The sequence below is a fragment of the Cornus florida genome, unplaced genomic scaffold (genome assembly GCF_030987335.1).
Source record: "Cornus florida cultivar Cherokee Brave unplaced genomic scaffold, ASM3098733v1 CherokeeBrave_3.0.0_Hap2_Chr03, whole genome shotgun sequence".
Lineage (NCBI taxonomy): Eukaryota > Viridiplantae > Streptophyta > Magnoliopsida > Cornales > Cornaceae > Cornus > Cornus florida.
Window position 1 is genome coordinate 33,090,748 of NW_026775573.1, and position 16,397 is coordinate 33,107,144.

Genomic DNA, 16,397 nt, shown 5'->3' on the forward strand with positions numbered 1-16,397 from the left:
GTATGCCAACCTGCTTAAATGCATAAAAATGCAATGGCCTCTCTTGGACCTTCATAATTTATCTAACCTGTCTCAGTACACAATGCAAATAATATAAAACATTCCCTAAACAACAACATCAGCAACCTCCTCAAAATAACCCATCATCATCATCCCATTCATCCAGAATAAAGGAGTACTTGTCTTATACATAGTCTCATGCTTACATACTAAAGTTTTACTCCAATTACATCTACTTACAGTCCATGAATATAATTACAATAACAAGAGTCCATAAGTCTCCGTACAGAATACAATATACTAAGTTTTATAGAAATAGTGAGACTTAGATACAAAAATAGCAAAATAATCTTCTAATCCAAATTAGGCATGTGGTGGAATATCATCTGCCATTTCTTTCCCATGTCCTAAAAAATGTTTAAATAATAGGGTGAGCATAAAGCTTAATAGGTGGTACCTAAGACACACCTTTTGTGACCTCGTGAATCCAAACAATGAATAGGGCAATAGCGAGCGGGGTCATGCTACGTCGGGAAAAATACAATATCAATTTCAAGTTCAAAACAAATAAATGTCATGCCATGAATGCAATGCCATGTATGTCACTCCCTATTTTCAGAAACATCCATCGCTTCACAAACTGTTAATATAACCCGTCCTTTGGTGACTCCGCAGTGACACGACAGAAGGATTGGCTACTGTCCCTGACCCTTGGTACCCCCGCGGCATCATTTGGGGCCCAACTAGCTCAGCCACGCTAGGGTGTTTCCCCTAATTCCCTCTAGGTTATATTAACACACAGGCCCTTTGGTGACTCCGCGGTAACTGAGTTATCTCAAAATTTATCCCCAAAAATCTCTTTCATTTTCATGTCAAAACACTTTTCCTTTTTCTTTCATGCCCAATGCTATAGATTCATGCTACATATTTTCCCAACTGTATGAAAATAGAGGAAATTTAAGCTTCACAATTTAACATGCTTCTTCATAGAAATTTCTAGGAAAATATCATAAACACAATGGCATGGAAATTAGCATTTAGGCATGCTTCTCATATAATACCATCAACACATATAAACATAGATTTTCTATTACAACAATTATATCATTTTCAAGGAAATCAATTTAAATAAGGGATGCTTCTCATACTATTTAACAAATACACAAATTTGCATACTTCATATACACAATTAAGTCATTCAAGAGACAATCTACTCAAATTAATCATACTTGATAACAATTAAAATAAGAAAAATTCATGAAAGTACAAGAATATGAGAATTAGAGACCCCTACATCAAGGAGGATGAAAAACCCCCCAAAATAGGTCTCAAAACTGGAATCCCTAGAGTGCACTAAAACTGAAATTGCTTATATGAATGTGAAGATCTCACCGTTCTCTTCGAATTGCTGCAAACGGCTTCCAAAATTTTCAAGTATTGAGGGAGAAATCAAGATTTGTAGTCTTGATAGAAAATGAAAAAGAAAAAGCAAGGGAAAGGGGTGAGAGAGAGAGACTAGCGGAGAGAGAGAATGTGAAGAAGAGAAATGTGAGATCAATGTGATCTCTTGACCACTTAAAGTGGTAGTGGGCCCCACCTCAAAATAATTTATTTTCCTTTTTTCTTTTATTTCCATTTTACATCACACACATACATATATACACATTTAATTCACAATCACTTTAAACACATTAAATAAAGTAAATATGATGCAAATGGATCCAACTAAAATCCCCGTACTCGACAATTCCGGCAGTGGGTCCCACACGGGTCAGTCCGGCCCGAAAACTGAAAAAAATACAAAATGACAACCCTTGCATTTCAAAGGGTCAATAAAATGCCCAACCAACTCATCGACACACTCGACACACTCCACAGTGTCCGGTACGAAAAACGGCAAAAGACGAAAATGCCCTTGCAAAAACAGAAAATTCCAGAAATTGAAAAATAGAAAAATTTGGAGACATTACAGGAAGATGACATAATGCTTTTTAGACTTGAAATTTTTCTAGAAAATTTTTCTATCGGACTTTTTGAATCACTCAATGATAGTTTTTCCATTTTTTTATTTTTTTATTTTTATTTTAAACAAAATTAAGAACAAATCATTGAATAGTCAATCAAAGTAATTTAAGTCACACATGATCTAAATTTTCAGAAAATTTTCAGAGATATCCTTTAACAAAAATTTTGACTCCACAGAATATTCAATTAATTTCAATTCTTAGGAAATAATCACAACACGAATTTTAACTTCCAAATCTTAATGAAATATTTAGAAATCAATCTAGCAAGTCCAAGTGTGTGTGTGCAATACATCTCATCAATTTTCAATCAATTATCAATAAATCATTGTCCAAACCATATTAACCGAAATATATCAAGATAAAATTGTCTTTGAATAATTTTTCTAAGTAAGGTGGCTTTCACTCTAAAGGGCAGACAACAATTCCCCAATTTAACTTGTCTTCACCTTTCTTTTTACTCATTTAGCTCCTCTTCAAAGTTTAATGGGAGCTTTCGAACACATCTCAATAGGTAGCCTTATCCTAAATAAAGAATTCAACACTTTTCACATTTTTCTTTTCTTTTTCAAGCTGATTTTATTTTTTATTTTTTATTTTTTATTTTTTATTTTTTTTTTCAGATAATAACCTTTATAACTTTTATGATCAATATACCCTAGTCAACAATTCAAATATTTTCAATCAAAATTTTCAGATTTGGACTAGTGCACAGAAGGTTATTAACTTAAGATATTTAAATCTAAACATCCCTTAATCAATTCAAATGAACTTTCATTGTATAGATTACAAACCAAGAATATATTTTTAATCAAAAATCATGTGTCCAAATTTGTATTCAAAGATTGATCATAAATTCAATGGAAGAATTTTCTCAAATATATCATGAAGACTATGATCAGAAACTCCAAACCCTAACAAGTGATCCAATGACAACAAAATTTTACTTTTAAATACAAGCCATGATCACTGAATTTCATAGGAGTTAGTTTGAAGGTGAAGTCCTTTTGGAAACTTGTTCCATGGACTCAACAGGCACATAATTGATCAAATCATACTTTTTGATCCAAATAGTTCTCACTCTCATTTCATGAAATTCTTTTTCTTTCTTTACCTCTTTCTTAGGCAAATTTTCAACTCTAGAAATCTTAGGTGACACAACATTCTTTTTCTTCCTGGAACGCACCTTTTTCTTAGCATGAGAATTTTGAGAATGATTTTTAGAAAAATCTTTCTTTTTCTTATGAAGGCATGAGTTATACTTATGTCCATTCTTTCCACAAAAAGTGCAATGCAACAATTTAGGCACATAAGACATATCAGAATGTGATGCATCAGGCAAACATGGCTTAGGCATAATAGCAGGTTTAACAAATGTTGTTTTACCTTATTTACTAGAAGAACCTTTAACAAATCCTAACCCTGTTTTATCATTCACATCCTTACCTATGTTGATTATCTTATTCAAATAGTTTTAACTCATATTGAACCCTTTCAGTTTATCTTTTTCAGATTTCAATTCAATTTCAAGATAATTATTTTTCAAAGCAAGACATTCCTTCAATGAGTTAGCAATACTTACCTTCTCTGCAAGAATGATGATCTTTTTCTCAAGCTCAGTGATGACAGAATTGCTTTCAAAAGCTTTCCGTTTGCCTTCATCAATTTGTTTATTTAGATCTTCATTCTCTCATTTTGCTTGGATAAGCTCTTTTGCTAGCTTATTGATTGCCTGTTTAACTCCAATGGTTTCTTTGACCATCTTCTTCAACCTTTCATCGTCCTTTTCAGCCTTTTCCACCTGTTCATCATGAACTTCATTGGCTTCGTTATCTGAAATATCAGAGTTAGACAAAGACATGACATGAAGACCTCTCTCAAGAAAAACAACATAAGAAAAATCATTAGTATCATCTAGAGGAGAATCATTATCACTTAAAGTAGAATTTCAGACATAGAAATTTTCATTGCTTTTCCTTTGTTCCTATCATTTTGTTCTTTCCTAGGACTAGAATAAATATTGGATGCGTGACCTTTGCCACCATAATTCGAGCAACTAAATTCAGTTTCTTTTAATTCTTCTACTTTCTTTTCATTAAACCTAAACTTTAATGTCTTGTCAAAATTTTTAGGATTAGCCATGTTGCTATTCCTACTCCTCTATTGTCTTTGCAAAATTTGACTATATTGCCTTAGCAAGAATGCAAGATCATCATCAGAATCATCATCCACAGAATTCTCAACTTGTGTAGATTTTAAAGCAAGATTTTTCTCTTCTGATTTAAATCAAAGTTCTGCATCTCAAAAGTTTTCAATGAACCTACCATCTTATCTACTTTACTGGAAGACAAATCCCAATGTTTAATGATAGTTTCAACTCTAATCTGGAATCTTTTAGGTAAAGACCTTAAGATTTTCTCACAGATTTTCTTATCACTAACTTTTTTACCTAAGTAACGCAGTTCAGAAATTATTTCAAGATGACTAGAATAAAAATCAGAAAAGGTTTCATCTTCTTTCATCACTATGTTCCCAAATTTATGAGAAAACAACTACATTTTGGACAACTTCACTTTTGAAGTTCCTTCATGAGTAACCTGCAAAGTATCCCAAGCTTCTTTAGCAGTTTTACAATCAGAAATTCTAGCATATTCAGATGGAACAACAGAATTAATAATTGAATAAAAAGCTTTACCATTAGCATCATTACGCTCAGTTTCAATAGTAGTAAAAGCAAAAGTATCTTTTAACTCTTTGACTATTTTACCATCCACAGTTGTATCTACTGTAGGAGGTGTATAGCCAGATTCAACTATTGCCCAAGTTTTACAACCAGAATTTTGCAAATAAGCTCTCATCTTTGATTTTCAAAAATTGTAATTATCTCCTTCAAATAAAGGATCACGTTGATTAGAACCACATTCTTTCAACGCATAAGACATGATTTTGAAAACAATTTTTGAAAAACAAAACAAAACTTTCCTGCAAGGATTAACTCAATGTGTAGAGATTGGCTCTGATACCAAATTGTGAGTTGTACGCAGCTGAAAATACTTAAGAAAATTTTGTTTGTTTTAAAATAGATCTGTGTCTTTACCAAATTTACTTATTTTAGCAATTAAATAATTAATCACATGCAGATAAAATAAGTAAAGTATAAAGTTAAAGATGACACCAGAATTTTAGCGAGGAAACTCCAGTTAATAAAATACGCCAACCGTTACGAGAAAAACCTCGCGGACTGTGCAGTCTAAAGTAAACCGATCCACTATGCTTGAAACAAAGTACATTGAACTTTGACTCTGGCTCACATCCTATCGTTCTACCAAACACCAACTGCTGACAATCCTCTAGCTTTGCGACTCCCTGTCCAACAGCAATTTGACCTCAGGCTTATGCTTGATATTTGTAGAAGAGTAGCAGGTAGATTAGATAACACTCCTTGAATGCTCTAACCCTTTCAAAGTGTGATCGCTTTTATTTCTATTCTTCAATCGTCTGAATTCGATGTAGAAGTAGATCTGCTTTCATCTGATCGATGTAGATGCAACCGTATGATCATGATCAGGATTTGAACACCACAACTCTAAACTCTCTATGTGTTTATGTGTATGTGTTTTAGAAAGATGACAGAAAAATCAACTCTGATTTTTTGGAAAAATAATCTTCCTAAAGCTTTTAAGAATAATGAATTTGTAGATCAAAAGCTGTGAATAAACCAATGTATATGACATGGTTTATATAGAGGTTTGCAAAGTCCTATTCCTTTTGAAAATGAAGGAAATTTTGTGCATAGGACTTGGAAGGAAAGTGGAATAAAAAAAGTATTAAACAGAACAAGGAAACTGTAACCTTTTGCAATGAGGACTTGTGGAACCGATTCCCAATCTTGCTACTGGTTCCTAAAGGACAGTAAAGAGTTCTTCGAATTGCAGCTTCTGGAACTGATTCCCAAATCTTGGTACCAGTTCCCGCTTGACAGAATCCAATATGAACATGGAAATTCTGTATTTTTGGAACTTTGAAAATATACCATGTATATTATTGTGTCTTTAGTGGGAAACGATGTCCTAATGTGTTATTCTTTCCTTTTCAATGAGCAACAGTACTTTCCTCTTTTATTCAACCTCTTTTCTCTTTTATTCAACCTCTGAATTCCGCAGTCAATGTTGAGTCTGATATGGTAACTGAAATTACAACTCGACTAGGACTTATTTTGTTACCGAAATATGCCAATTTACAAAAATATATCTCACAAAACCAATTTAGCCTAATCTAGAATAATAATAATAATAATAATAATAATGTGCACCCTATACCATAAGAAGTAGCATATACACTTCTTGAGCATTTTTGAAAGATTAAAAAGGATAAAATAGATATTACAACACTAATTTATGTTAAATTTTTGGATGAGTGGTATTTTCCCACAATTTGAAAAAATTAGGAGTGATTTTAATTTGCACACTTTTCAAATAGAGGATAAAAGTACTACAAGAGTATACATTAGGAGGAGTGTTTTCAGCACTTGTCCCTAAAGTTAATTAGAAGGATTTCTAATACTAGTTTACTTTTTGTGTGCAAATAACTCCCACAATACTCTTGAAGAACTCAAACTCTTTAGATACAATTAGGCCATGGACCTTGATAAATTGCTTTCATTTAAGATAGTGGTGAATTTTTAAAATGAATTAGAGAGATTTGACACACACACACACACACATATATATGTAATTGTATCTACAGAGTTTGAGTTTGCCAAGAGTATTGTGGGGAGTTATCTGACAGGACAATAGAAATAAAAAGAAACTAATTTAAAAGAAATTTGGTATTTAGGCTGCCTATTAGGATCGAACAGGCCAAAATGAGCTTGAATCTCTTCCCCTTTAGATTGGTTCTCGTCAAACATGGCGAACAAATAAGTTTCTATAGCCTTCCCTGGCCTCTTTGGAGTCCCTCCCTTGACATGATTCATCAAATTTCTATAGTAAGTGTTTGCATTCTCCACAGTTGCTGCAGTACCACCCGCAGACGGCCAGCCACTCTCCGAAACCACAATCTTCAAACTCCGTCCACCTACCTTCTCAACAGCAGAGTACATGGCATCCAACAAAACATCAAAAAGGTTTGTGTAGCCTAACGAACCGTCTCGTACAATTACTCCTGATTCAGTAAATAAGGCATAAGGAAGCTGAAAGTTTTGTGTGTCACTAACATAGATATAGTAAGGGTATATGCTGGTGAGTAATGGGGCACTATTGTTAATTAGGAAGCCGATGATTGGCTCCATGAACGACTGTGCCCTCTCTGCAAATACGCTTTGTGACGGACGGTACCAATTGCCCAAAAGGTGCACATGTGTTGCTGTTGAAATCTGTTAGAAAATAAACTTTATTTTATTATTTTGTCGTTCAAAAATTTTAAAATGCATGATGCATGCGTGCATTTAAATTATTTAATTATCTTAGAAGGAGTAATAAGTGCGATCAATTGTGAAAGTTATGTATAACCAAAAGGCATGAGACTTTTAAGCCCTAATTCTTCGGTCCAACTCACACCCACCTCCACAACTATAATCGACTTTAAATTGAAACTGAAAATATATTTGCCTAAATTTTTTATGAATCAAAATTATAAAAAATTCCTTCAATCTCTACCAAATAAAATGATCCAGAAAAGATTGAATAAGAAACTCTATTAATTTGGCGATAGACTCCCGATTAGAAGTTAAACCAGCAAGACAATCGTACATCAGAACCCGCAATGATGAGTGAACATAGGATTAGTCCTTTGATCAAGAGGATATAGTATAAGAGTAATTAGTAAAGATATTTCAAGTCTTCTTCTCTCGGTAATTCTCTATAAGAAAGAGACAAGTTCCACGGACAAGTGTCTACCCGTTATACTAACCTAGTAAAGTTCCAAATGACTAATTTATGTGCGCATTTAGCCTTTTTTTTTATTTTTATTTTTAATAAAATGATATCAGAGCAGAGCAAAGCAACAAAACCTTGATTTGGTCTTGTAATCCAGCTGCTACAATCGCGTTGTGGATGTTTCGCATTGCGGGGAGAACAAACTGAACAAAAGGACTTGTAGGATTGTTGGGATCAACTTTATTTCCCACAGAAATGTATCGGAGCTTGACATCGGGTGAGTAGGCTATTACATTCTTCTGAACCCATTGAGTTGCGGCTGAAGCATCGGATGCAAGCGGTTGAAGATCTGAGTTCGGAACGCCGAGGATGAGTTCTATATTGGATCCTCTAAGGGCCTGCAGTGTTGCTTGGTCTGGATTATAGATTCGCATCCTCCCAATGCCTTCGGATTTGTATAAGTCTACAGTTTCCTGCGCCGATGGTAAATTGCTGCCATTTAGTCCATTGCACACACCTATGGATTGTGCTCCTGTATGCAATAGGAGAAAACTAGACTAATATGAGCAACAATGTATAAAGGAAAGTCATCCTAATGGTGACTTTCACTGTTGAAAGTAGTGAAATTACTTTACAGGGTACAAGAATTAATGATGAGCAAACACTAGCACATACAATATGAAATCACTTCTATGGGGGGAGAGAGAGAGAGAGGAGACCTGCTTTGTTTATGGTAGGAAACAATAGCCCAAGTATTAGCAATATAGCACCCAGATAAAATTTTGGTACCAAATTCGTATAAATATCCATTAAGAAGAGAGGAAGAATTAATATATGTATGTATGTATGTATAGATGGAATGCTACAATCTCTTCATTCCTTGTATATGGGCAAGAGATGAAAATTAATCAAGAGCCATTGACATTAATGAGTAATGTGGAGTTTGATAGATATTTATCCAAATAAAATCTATTTGTATGTATGAATTTTTTTTGAATTTTTTATTTAATTTCGAGTTAGTAGGTGAAAACGAACTAAACATGTGATGTCATGCAATGAAAGAATGAGAACAGTAAATCAAACGGTGTGCTGTGATTCGTTGGGAGGTGTGTTGTCCACCACAATTGGTACATTGGACGGATAGCTTTGTATGTCAACAGATGTCTATGAGCTGGAGTTTAATGAAGCCACAGGAAATAGGAATGAAGAAGTAATGGATAGCTTTTGTGGCAGCTAAGTCCGCAGCCACAAGTGTGAGTGGATGAGAATAGCTTTTGTGGCAGCTACAAGTGGGCAGAGAAAAGTTGAGTGGATGAGAAAGGATTGAGGGCCAAGAGCGAGCGAGCGAGAGAGCGAGAGAGGTGGTCCTTTTTTATTTGTTCAAGTATGGACTATGGATTAACTATTGGTAGTTCGTTGAGTGTTGTAATTTTTTTATAATAAAAGTAAGTAGTTTTTCACTCGTGCAAATCTTTTTCTTTGTTGAGCCACGTTATTTTTACTCTTTTTTTTTTTAATTACCTTGGTTGTGTGTTCTCTTTATGGGATAATTTTAGATGTGGTAGAGTGATTCATGATCAATTCGTTTATATTTTTTTATTTTAAAATAAATTTGAGTAATATGAGTGACTCGTATTAAAACAATTTATATAAAAAGTTAAACGACTTTAGTACAAATACTCATACTTCCCCTATTATATAAAAGACTCAAAATAATCACTTTGATTCAAATTCACCTCTTCTTTATTTCTAAAATTCTCTCACATGATTCTCCTTCAGCCTCTCCCACTCACTCTCTCTCTCTCTCTCTCTCAAAAATTGTATCACTAAATTCTATCTCTAAAATTCTGTATGTTGGTGCAATGTTTCCATAACCACCACATGCAGCCCAGCACCACCATACCCAAAATTCTGACATATTGTTGCAGTTGCTAATTAGTATTATTACTTTTAGAGAGAGAGAGATGAAGGTTTTTGTCATGGTTTTATGATTGAAAGACGACCAACGAATTAGTAATTAGAATTACGAATGGATTAGACAAATAACAATAACACTTTTAATTAAAAACATTTTAAAAAATTCAAACATATGTTGAACTTTATATAGGTCATGGACCCATGGCATGCAGGGCATAACTCTCTCTCTCTCTCTAAAATACCCATAGCTCACTCATATTTAATCAGTCCATATTCGACCCTGCACAAACCGACCATTTGCCACTCCTAGTTAATCTAAGTCAAACAGGTCAAGTACGTGGTCAGTAAACTTAGGTAGTTAGCTGAAAAGTCCATGAGACTAAACACTAACTGAAGGAAAAGATCTGCGCTACGCCAGGGTAAATAAAATTGTACCAAAAAATATCTCTACAAAAACATGGTTTCGTTTTTTATGTTGGTGTTTGCTATAGATACACCAAACTAGGGTTGCAAGTTGGGTTAGCTTAACCCGCCCAATCCCAACCCAACCTCAACCCGAATCGAGTTGGGTTGGGTCAGGTCAAATTCTATCCAAAATGGGTTAGGTTTATTGTAACGACCCAAACTAGGGGTTCGAATCGCTAACCGAGTCCTTACCCAAATCCGATGACACACTAGAGATAAAATGGTCATTTTACAATATGAGAGGATAATATGCCCTTTAACTAGTCAAATGAAGTTTAAAATAATTATTCTAGTCATTCCATGACATTCGAAGGGGCTCTACGGTCATCGATCTTGAATTCCCAAAAGTACTCTTACTCGATTCAAGGAAAATTCTGACACTACTCCACTAAAACAACCATAACTCTCAGCATGAATGGAATTTGAAGATGAGGTTGGTCTCATTAGAATGATAACTCAAAAACCTTGAACATGGACTTAAGAATGATCCTATTTGGATTCGGAACGAAGAAGTTACGACCGCCCGAAGTCAAGTGGTCCAAGCTGTCAACTGAGGAAGCCAAATTAGTGCACTAGGGGGCTTGAACCGGTTCAAGATGGGTAGTGTGCCCACTCAAAAACCAAATGCACCCCCTTGAACGGGTTCAATGGGGTTGAACCGGTTCAAGATGCCCAGAACCCTGAAATTGCCCCAAAAAGCTTAAAATTATGAACTTGTGCATATAGACACTCCTTTGGTCCCTTGGTGACCTTACTCAAGGCCCAAATCTGTCCCAAATCTTTCATTTGATGATGAAATTAATACAACTAGGTAACATTACATTCAAATAAAACAATACATGAGTCCATTACACCATTAAAGTTAAACAAGTCCGTCCTACATCAAAATATGGCCTTAAAGCCTTACATGGATATTAAAATCATAATGAGACCACAAATTACAAGAGAATGGTCTCAAGACCATTTCCAACCATGTAATAGATACAAAATGACTCCTAATACTATTTACAACAAAAAGGGGGGTAATATACATATCGAGAACAAAAGAGTCCAAGTCTGTTAACTCGACTAAACTAGTGGTGGATTGTTGTCCGCCACTCCCTTTTCGTGTCCTAAAAAATGTTAATAATAAAGGGGTAAGCACAATGGCTCAATAGGAGGTGCCTAAGACACACCTCTTGTGACCCCATGAATCCAAACAACGAATAGAAATAAGGAGAATGGGATCATGCTAAGCCAGGGAAAAAACTCAGCAACATTTTAATAACAACGAGTCAAAGTCGTGATGAGTCATGCCATGCAATGGAGTGCAATGTTATGGAATGTCACTCCCTATTTTCAAAATCCTTTCCGTCGTCATTTCCAAACCGTTAGTGAAACCCGTCCTATGGCAACTCCATGGCGGCACGAGAGGAGGATTGGCTAACTGTCCTTGACCTATAGCAACTCCATGGCATCATTTAGGGCAACGTAACTCAACCACACTAGGCAGTCTCCCTAGTCCCCTCTAGGTTACACCAACGCCACGGACCCTAGGCAACTCCTAGGAGACCGGGTTTTTGCAAAACCTTCATTAAAACTTTTCCTCAAAACCATTTTTCTTTCTTTCTATTTCAAATCAAAATTTTCCCTTTTTCTTGCCCAATGTGATGCATGAATGCATCATGTCTTTCCATGCTATAATTATTCACATATTCACATTTAAACCACATATCATACTTAAGAAAAATTGTGCAATTCAAATACCATACTTTCACACTATAACTATGGTAATTTAAATACAAAAGGCATGGAATAAAATCACTTAAAACATACTTTTTCCCAACACAATGATCAACATATAGTCACATACATTTAACAACACATAAGATCATATATATTCACACAAAACTCATGTTTCAAGAATTTAATAAAAATATAAGCATGCTTATACATTCAATTGAAGAGATAATTCACAAAATCAAAGAGATTGGGCCTTAGAAAACCTCTACCTCAAAGGATGCAAAAAGCCCCAATTCCAAGCCCTAATTTAAAAAATCCCAAGGATACCAAATCAAGAATGGCTCTGATCAAAACGAAGAGCTCGACGAGCTCTCATACTTTGTCTTAAGTGGAACTAGCAATTTCTCAAGGGTTGAAGAGAAATCAAAGCTTAAAGATTGTGAAAAAAAGAAAAGTTAAAGAGAGAGGAATTTCGTGTGAGGGAGAGAATGGAAGTCTAATGAACCAAAAATGGCTTTAAGACCATTAAAATGGTTGATATGATGGTTCCCACTAGACAAAAAAAAGTCTTCCTTTCATTTTGACATAAATATATATATATATATATATACACACACACACACACACACACACACAAATTAAATTCCAACTACAAAATTTTAACTTACAACAATGAATTTATGCACAAAATAATTATGCATGAAATGTAGTGGACCCGTGACACAACTCCTGTGCACAACAATTCAGGTAGTAGGTCCCACTTAGGACCTCCTGGCCCGAAAAACAGAAAAATGCCGAAATTGCAATCATTGCATTTTCAAGAGTCCTAAATGCCCCAACCAACTCTCAGACACACCTGGCATATCTCATGGTGTTCGGCACGCAAAACTAGAAAAGATGAAAATACCCTCAAAAAATAAAAAAAATTCCAGAAAATAAAAAATGGTAAAAATTGGAAACATTACATCTATAACCCAACTCGAATATTTTGGATGGGTCGGATGAGTTTTACAGGTCAATTTTATTTATTTATTTTATTATTATTATTTTTTACAAATATCCTATATGTATATTTACTTTATAACCACAATGGGCTTTTTCATACTGGAATACAATTATTGGGATGGGGGGAAAAAAAAAAAACACTAGAATACAATCTGGGGTATGCCTGCCCTCTTTATAATTTTTTTTTTTTTTTTTTTTTTTTTTTTTTTTAAGAATCATCATTGAATCGATTTTTTTTTTCCTCCCTTCTCTCTCCTCTCTCTTCTCTCTCTTTTCTTTTTCTCTCCTTCTTTCTCCTCCTCTCTCTTCTCTCGCTTTTCCCTTCTCTCTCCTCTCTCCAGTTTTGCTCTCTCTCCCTCCTTCACCTGATAGAAGAATAAAAATGAAGGGAAAAGAAAAGAAGAGAAAGGAGAGAGGAGAGAGGAGGGAGAAAAAAATAAAATTTTATTTTTTTATTTTGGGTTAGATTGTGTTAGGTTGGGTTGGTAGCCCGATTTGTGAATTTAAAAGCCTAAATTTCAAATTTTCTGGATTGAGTTTGGGTTGAATTGGGTTAGCCCACTTAAGTTGCAACCCTACACCAAACAATTAAAACCTTTTACTAGTCATTGTTGTTCCACTAGTCTACCTTTTTCCCACATTTCTTCTATGGTTCATATCATTTGCTGCTGTTGATTTCCATCATTTAATTGTTGCTTTTCCCTCAAGTTTCGCCGTCTTTTGCATGTTTATGATATCTTTATTTTTTGAGGGCAGAAAAGTAACAAGTGAGGTAGAGGAAAATGCCTTCAAAGACCAATAAGCGTCAAACATAAACAAACAATTAAATAAAATATTTTTATAAAAAATTTGTACAAAAAAAATATAAAAAATTTAAACATGTAAAAAATAATAAAAATTATATAGCTTAGCCCATACCACACCGTGCGACTGGAATAGCCACAATTGTTATACCCACAATAGTGTATCATTTTCAATTGTAAATTATGTTTGGTTATAAGAAAATACAGGGATACAAACAAAACTTTAGAAGGTATGAATTTAACTTTTAAAAAAATAAAACTTTGGAGAGAATGGTCTATTGTGGAAATTTCACAAATAATCTAAAAGTACAAAGAATAATTCATCAAATTTTATTCATACACGATGAAATAAAAAAAATGAATAATTTAATATTAAACAACAATATCAGTTTTCAATTCTTTCTATACAATGAATCATAATATATCAAAATGAAAAAAAAGTAGACATATATAGAATATAACATATAATAATCTCAATAATATAAAATTAACATAATAATAGAAATTAAGAAATGAAGACAACAATAATAAAATAGGTAATAAAAAGTTGGTCATATGGTAGAGGCATGTATAAACACATTGACCTTAAATTGATATAGTTCTTCTCTTCGTTTGGGTATTGGAAAAACTAGTCGATCAGTTCCAAGATATAATCTAATCAGCTCGTAGCTACGTTTCGTTTACTTGCACAATCACATGCAAGAAGTCTCGTTGCCCATAAACTCAATCAATATGTAAAACGTTTTCAAAGAACAAAAATAAAGAGATGAAAGCTTTCCTCAAGAGTTTCACTTACCCATGCATCACCACTCATACCTTAAAAAAAAAAATAATAAATAAATAAAATAAGGAGAAGCCTTTCTCTACATAAAGAATTACATGTAAGGTTACTAATTTTTCCTATTTTTCATTTTCGGGGATCTTTTTTATTTTTTTTGGAAATTTTCTTTTTGTACCTCGTTTTGCGTGTTAGACACTGTAGGGTGTACCGGGTGAGTTTCGACAGTTGGTTTGAGCATTTCTTTAAGTTTAGAACTCTTAGAAATGCATTATTGGTCATTTTGACATTTTTTAGTTTTTCGGGCTGGGAGGTCTCGGGCAGAACTCATAACCGGTATTGTTGTGTACGAGAATTTTTTTCGGGGTCGTTACTCTTCATATTATTTTAGATGTATATTTAAGTGGTTATGTGTTTAGAAATGTGTGGATGTGAAGTGTATAATTTGTGTATATATGTAATATATAAAGGTAAAGGGGAGATATTTTCTTAAAGTGTGGGCTCCATGTGACGGCCCAAGTTTTTCAACCCGGTGCGTCAGTGAAGAACCGAAAGATGACCCGATAACGGATCCGAAATGTAGAATAAAAAGACAAAACAACGGTCTCAAGAGATACCACGCATCTCTAAGACACCAATGTGATACTCAATGAGGTTACGGAACCCAAAGGAAATAAATGCGGAAACAACATTTCAAAAACGGACAAGAATGCACCTAAAGGAAAAATCGTCATTTCTATCTTAAAAGTGGGTGTCACCGAGTACACCATTGGAAAGACAACGAAAAATTAATGAATTTCGACTCAAGAATCACTTGATTCGGAGTCTGGATGAAGAAGATATGGTTAATGGAATAAGAAGGGGCAAAACGGTCAAAAAGGTGACAACCAAGAACATCTACCGGTTAGGAGACCTTCCTAACCGGTTAGGAGGCCAAAATTCATGACCAAAACACTGTGCATGCACATGTAACCGGTTACGAAACCCCTCGTAACCGTTTAAATGTGAAGAGGGCAGTAAAGTGCAACCCAAAAACCTGGCAGCAAGGGTTTTTCCAGAAAAAAATGGAAATTTGAGGGCCAAGATGACATTTTCTGGAAAAACTCAAAGAAAAATCCCCCATCAAAATCGAGTTTTCTACGTCACTTGCATGAAAAATCAAAAAATAAGCACTGTGAAATGCCTAAAATGCCCTCCCAAGAAAACTGGTCCAGAGGGTCCAAAAAGCTGCTAAATGGAAAAATAGAAGCTGAACTTCGGGATCGATTTCCGATGCCAAGACGACATTTTATGGAAAAACATGAAGAAGAAACCCCTCCCCCCCCCCCCCCCCCCCTAAAATCACATTTTATAAGTGATCATGTGAAGAACGGAATTTATTTCCCAAAGAAAATTCCCAAAATACCCTTAGGTCAGATTATGCAACAAAAGTGTAAAATGAGTCTGTAGGAGGCTCATTTCACCAAAGAAGAAGCTTTGCCCAGAAATGACCATGTGTGCAAATGTAACTTACCTAGTAAGATGTGCTACAATGGTCCATGGCCCAAAAATATGGCCGATGCAAAATATGATCCCCCAACGGCCAAAATGCCAGAAATGTAATTTGGAATGAAAACTTGGAATTCAAAACTATGAAATGACTTCAAAATACCATTTGGCCTTTGGCCACACCTCATACATGTTAGATGAATTCTAGATAACGAATTTTATACGCAATACATGCTCCGGTGCAAAATAGCATACTAAAATGCATGAATTTCATATAATCTCATTAAAGGCAAAAATCAACATCCATGACATAAAAATG

General features: G+C 34.5%; 1 protein-coding gene across 5 annotated transcripts; it reads right to left on the minus strand.

Moving 5' to 3' along the window:
• Nucleotides 1-6,474: 6,474 nt before the first annotated feature.
• Nucleotides 6,475-9,063, minus strand: LOC132300205 (glucan endo-1,3-beta-glucosidase-like). Of its 5 annotated transcripts, none has more exons than XM_059797191.1 (3): nucleotides 8,620-9,063; nucleotides 8,035-8,432; nucleotides 6,475-7,398 (listed from the first exon to the last, which is right to left on the minus strand). In XM_059797191.1, exons 1-3 carry the CDS (start codon nucleotides 8,708-8,710, stop codon nucleotides 6,802-6,804), a joined length of 1,086 nt encoding a protein of 361 aa, XP_059653174.1. In that variant the 5' UTR covers nucleotides 8,711-9,063; the 3' UTR covers nucleotides 6,475-6,801. The 5 variants fall into 5 exon arrangements, with proteins under 5 accessions (XP_059653174.1, XP_059653176.1, XP_059653177.1 ...); XM_059797193.1 differs by having other exon boundaries at nucleotides 8,576-9,061; XM_059797194.1 differs by having other exon boundaries at nucleotides 8,035-8,373; nucleotides 8,531-9,061.
• Between the last annotated feature and the right edge of the window lie 7,334 nt (nucleotides 9,064-16,397).

Excerpts from the sequence above, each read along its gene's own strand:
- LOC132300205 (XM_059797191.1), bottom strand. The coding sequence starts at position 8,710 with ATGGATATTTATACGAATTTGGTACCAAAATTTTATCTGGGTGCTATA. Across the intron at positions 8,433-8,619 it reads TCCTACCATAAACAAAGCAG|GAGCACAATCCATAGGTGTG; the intron begins GTCTCCTCTCTC and ends TATTGCATACAG. Across the intron at positions 7,399-8,034 it reads GATTACAAGACCAAATCAAG|ATTTCAACAGCAACACATGT; the intron begins GTTTTGTTGCTT and ends ATTTTCTAACAG.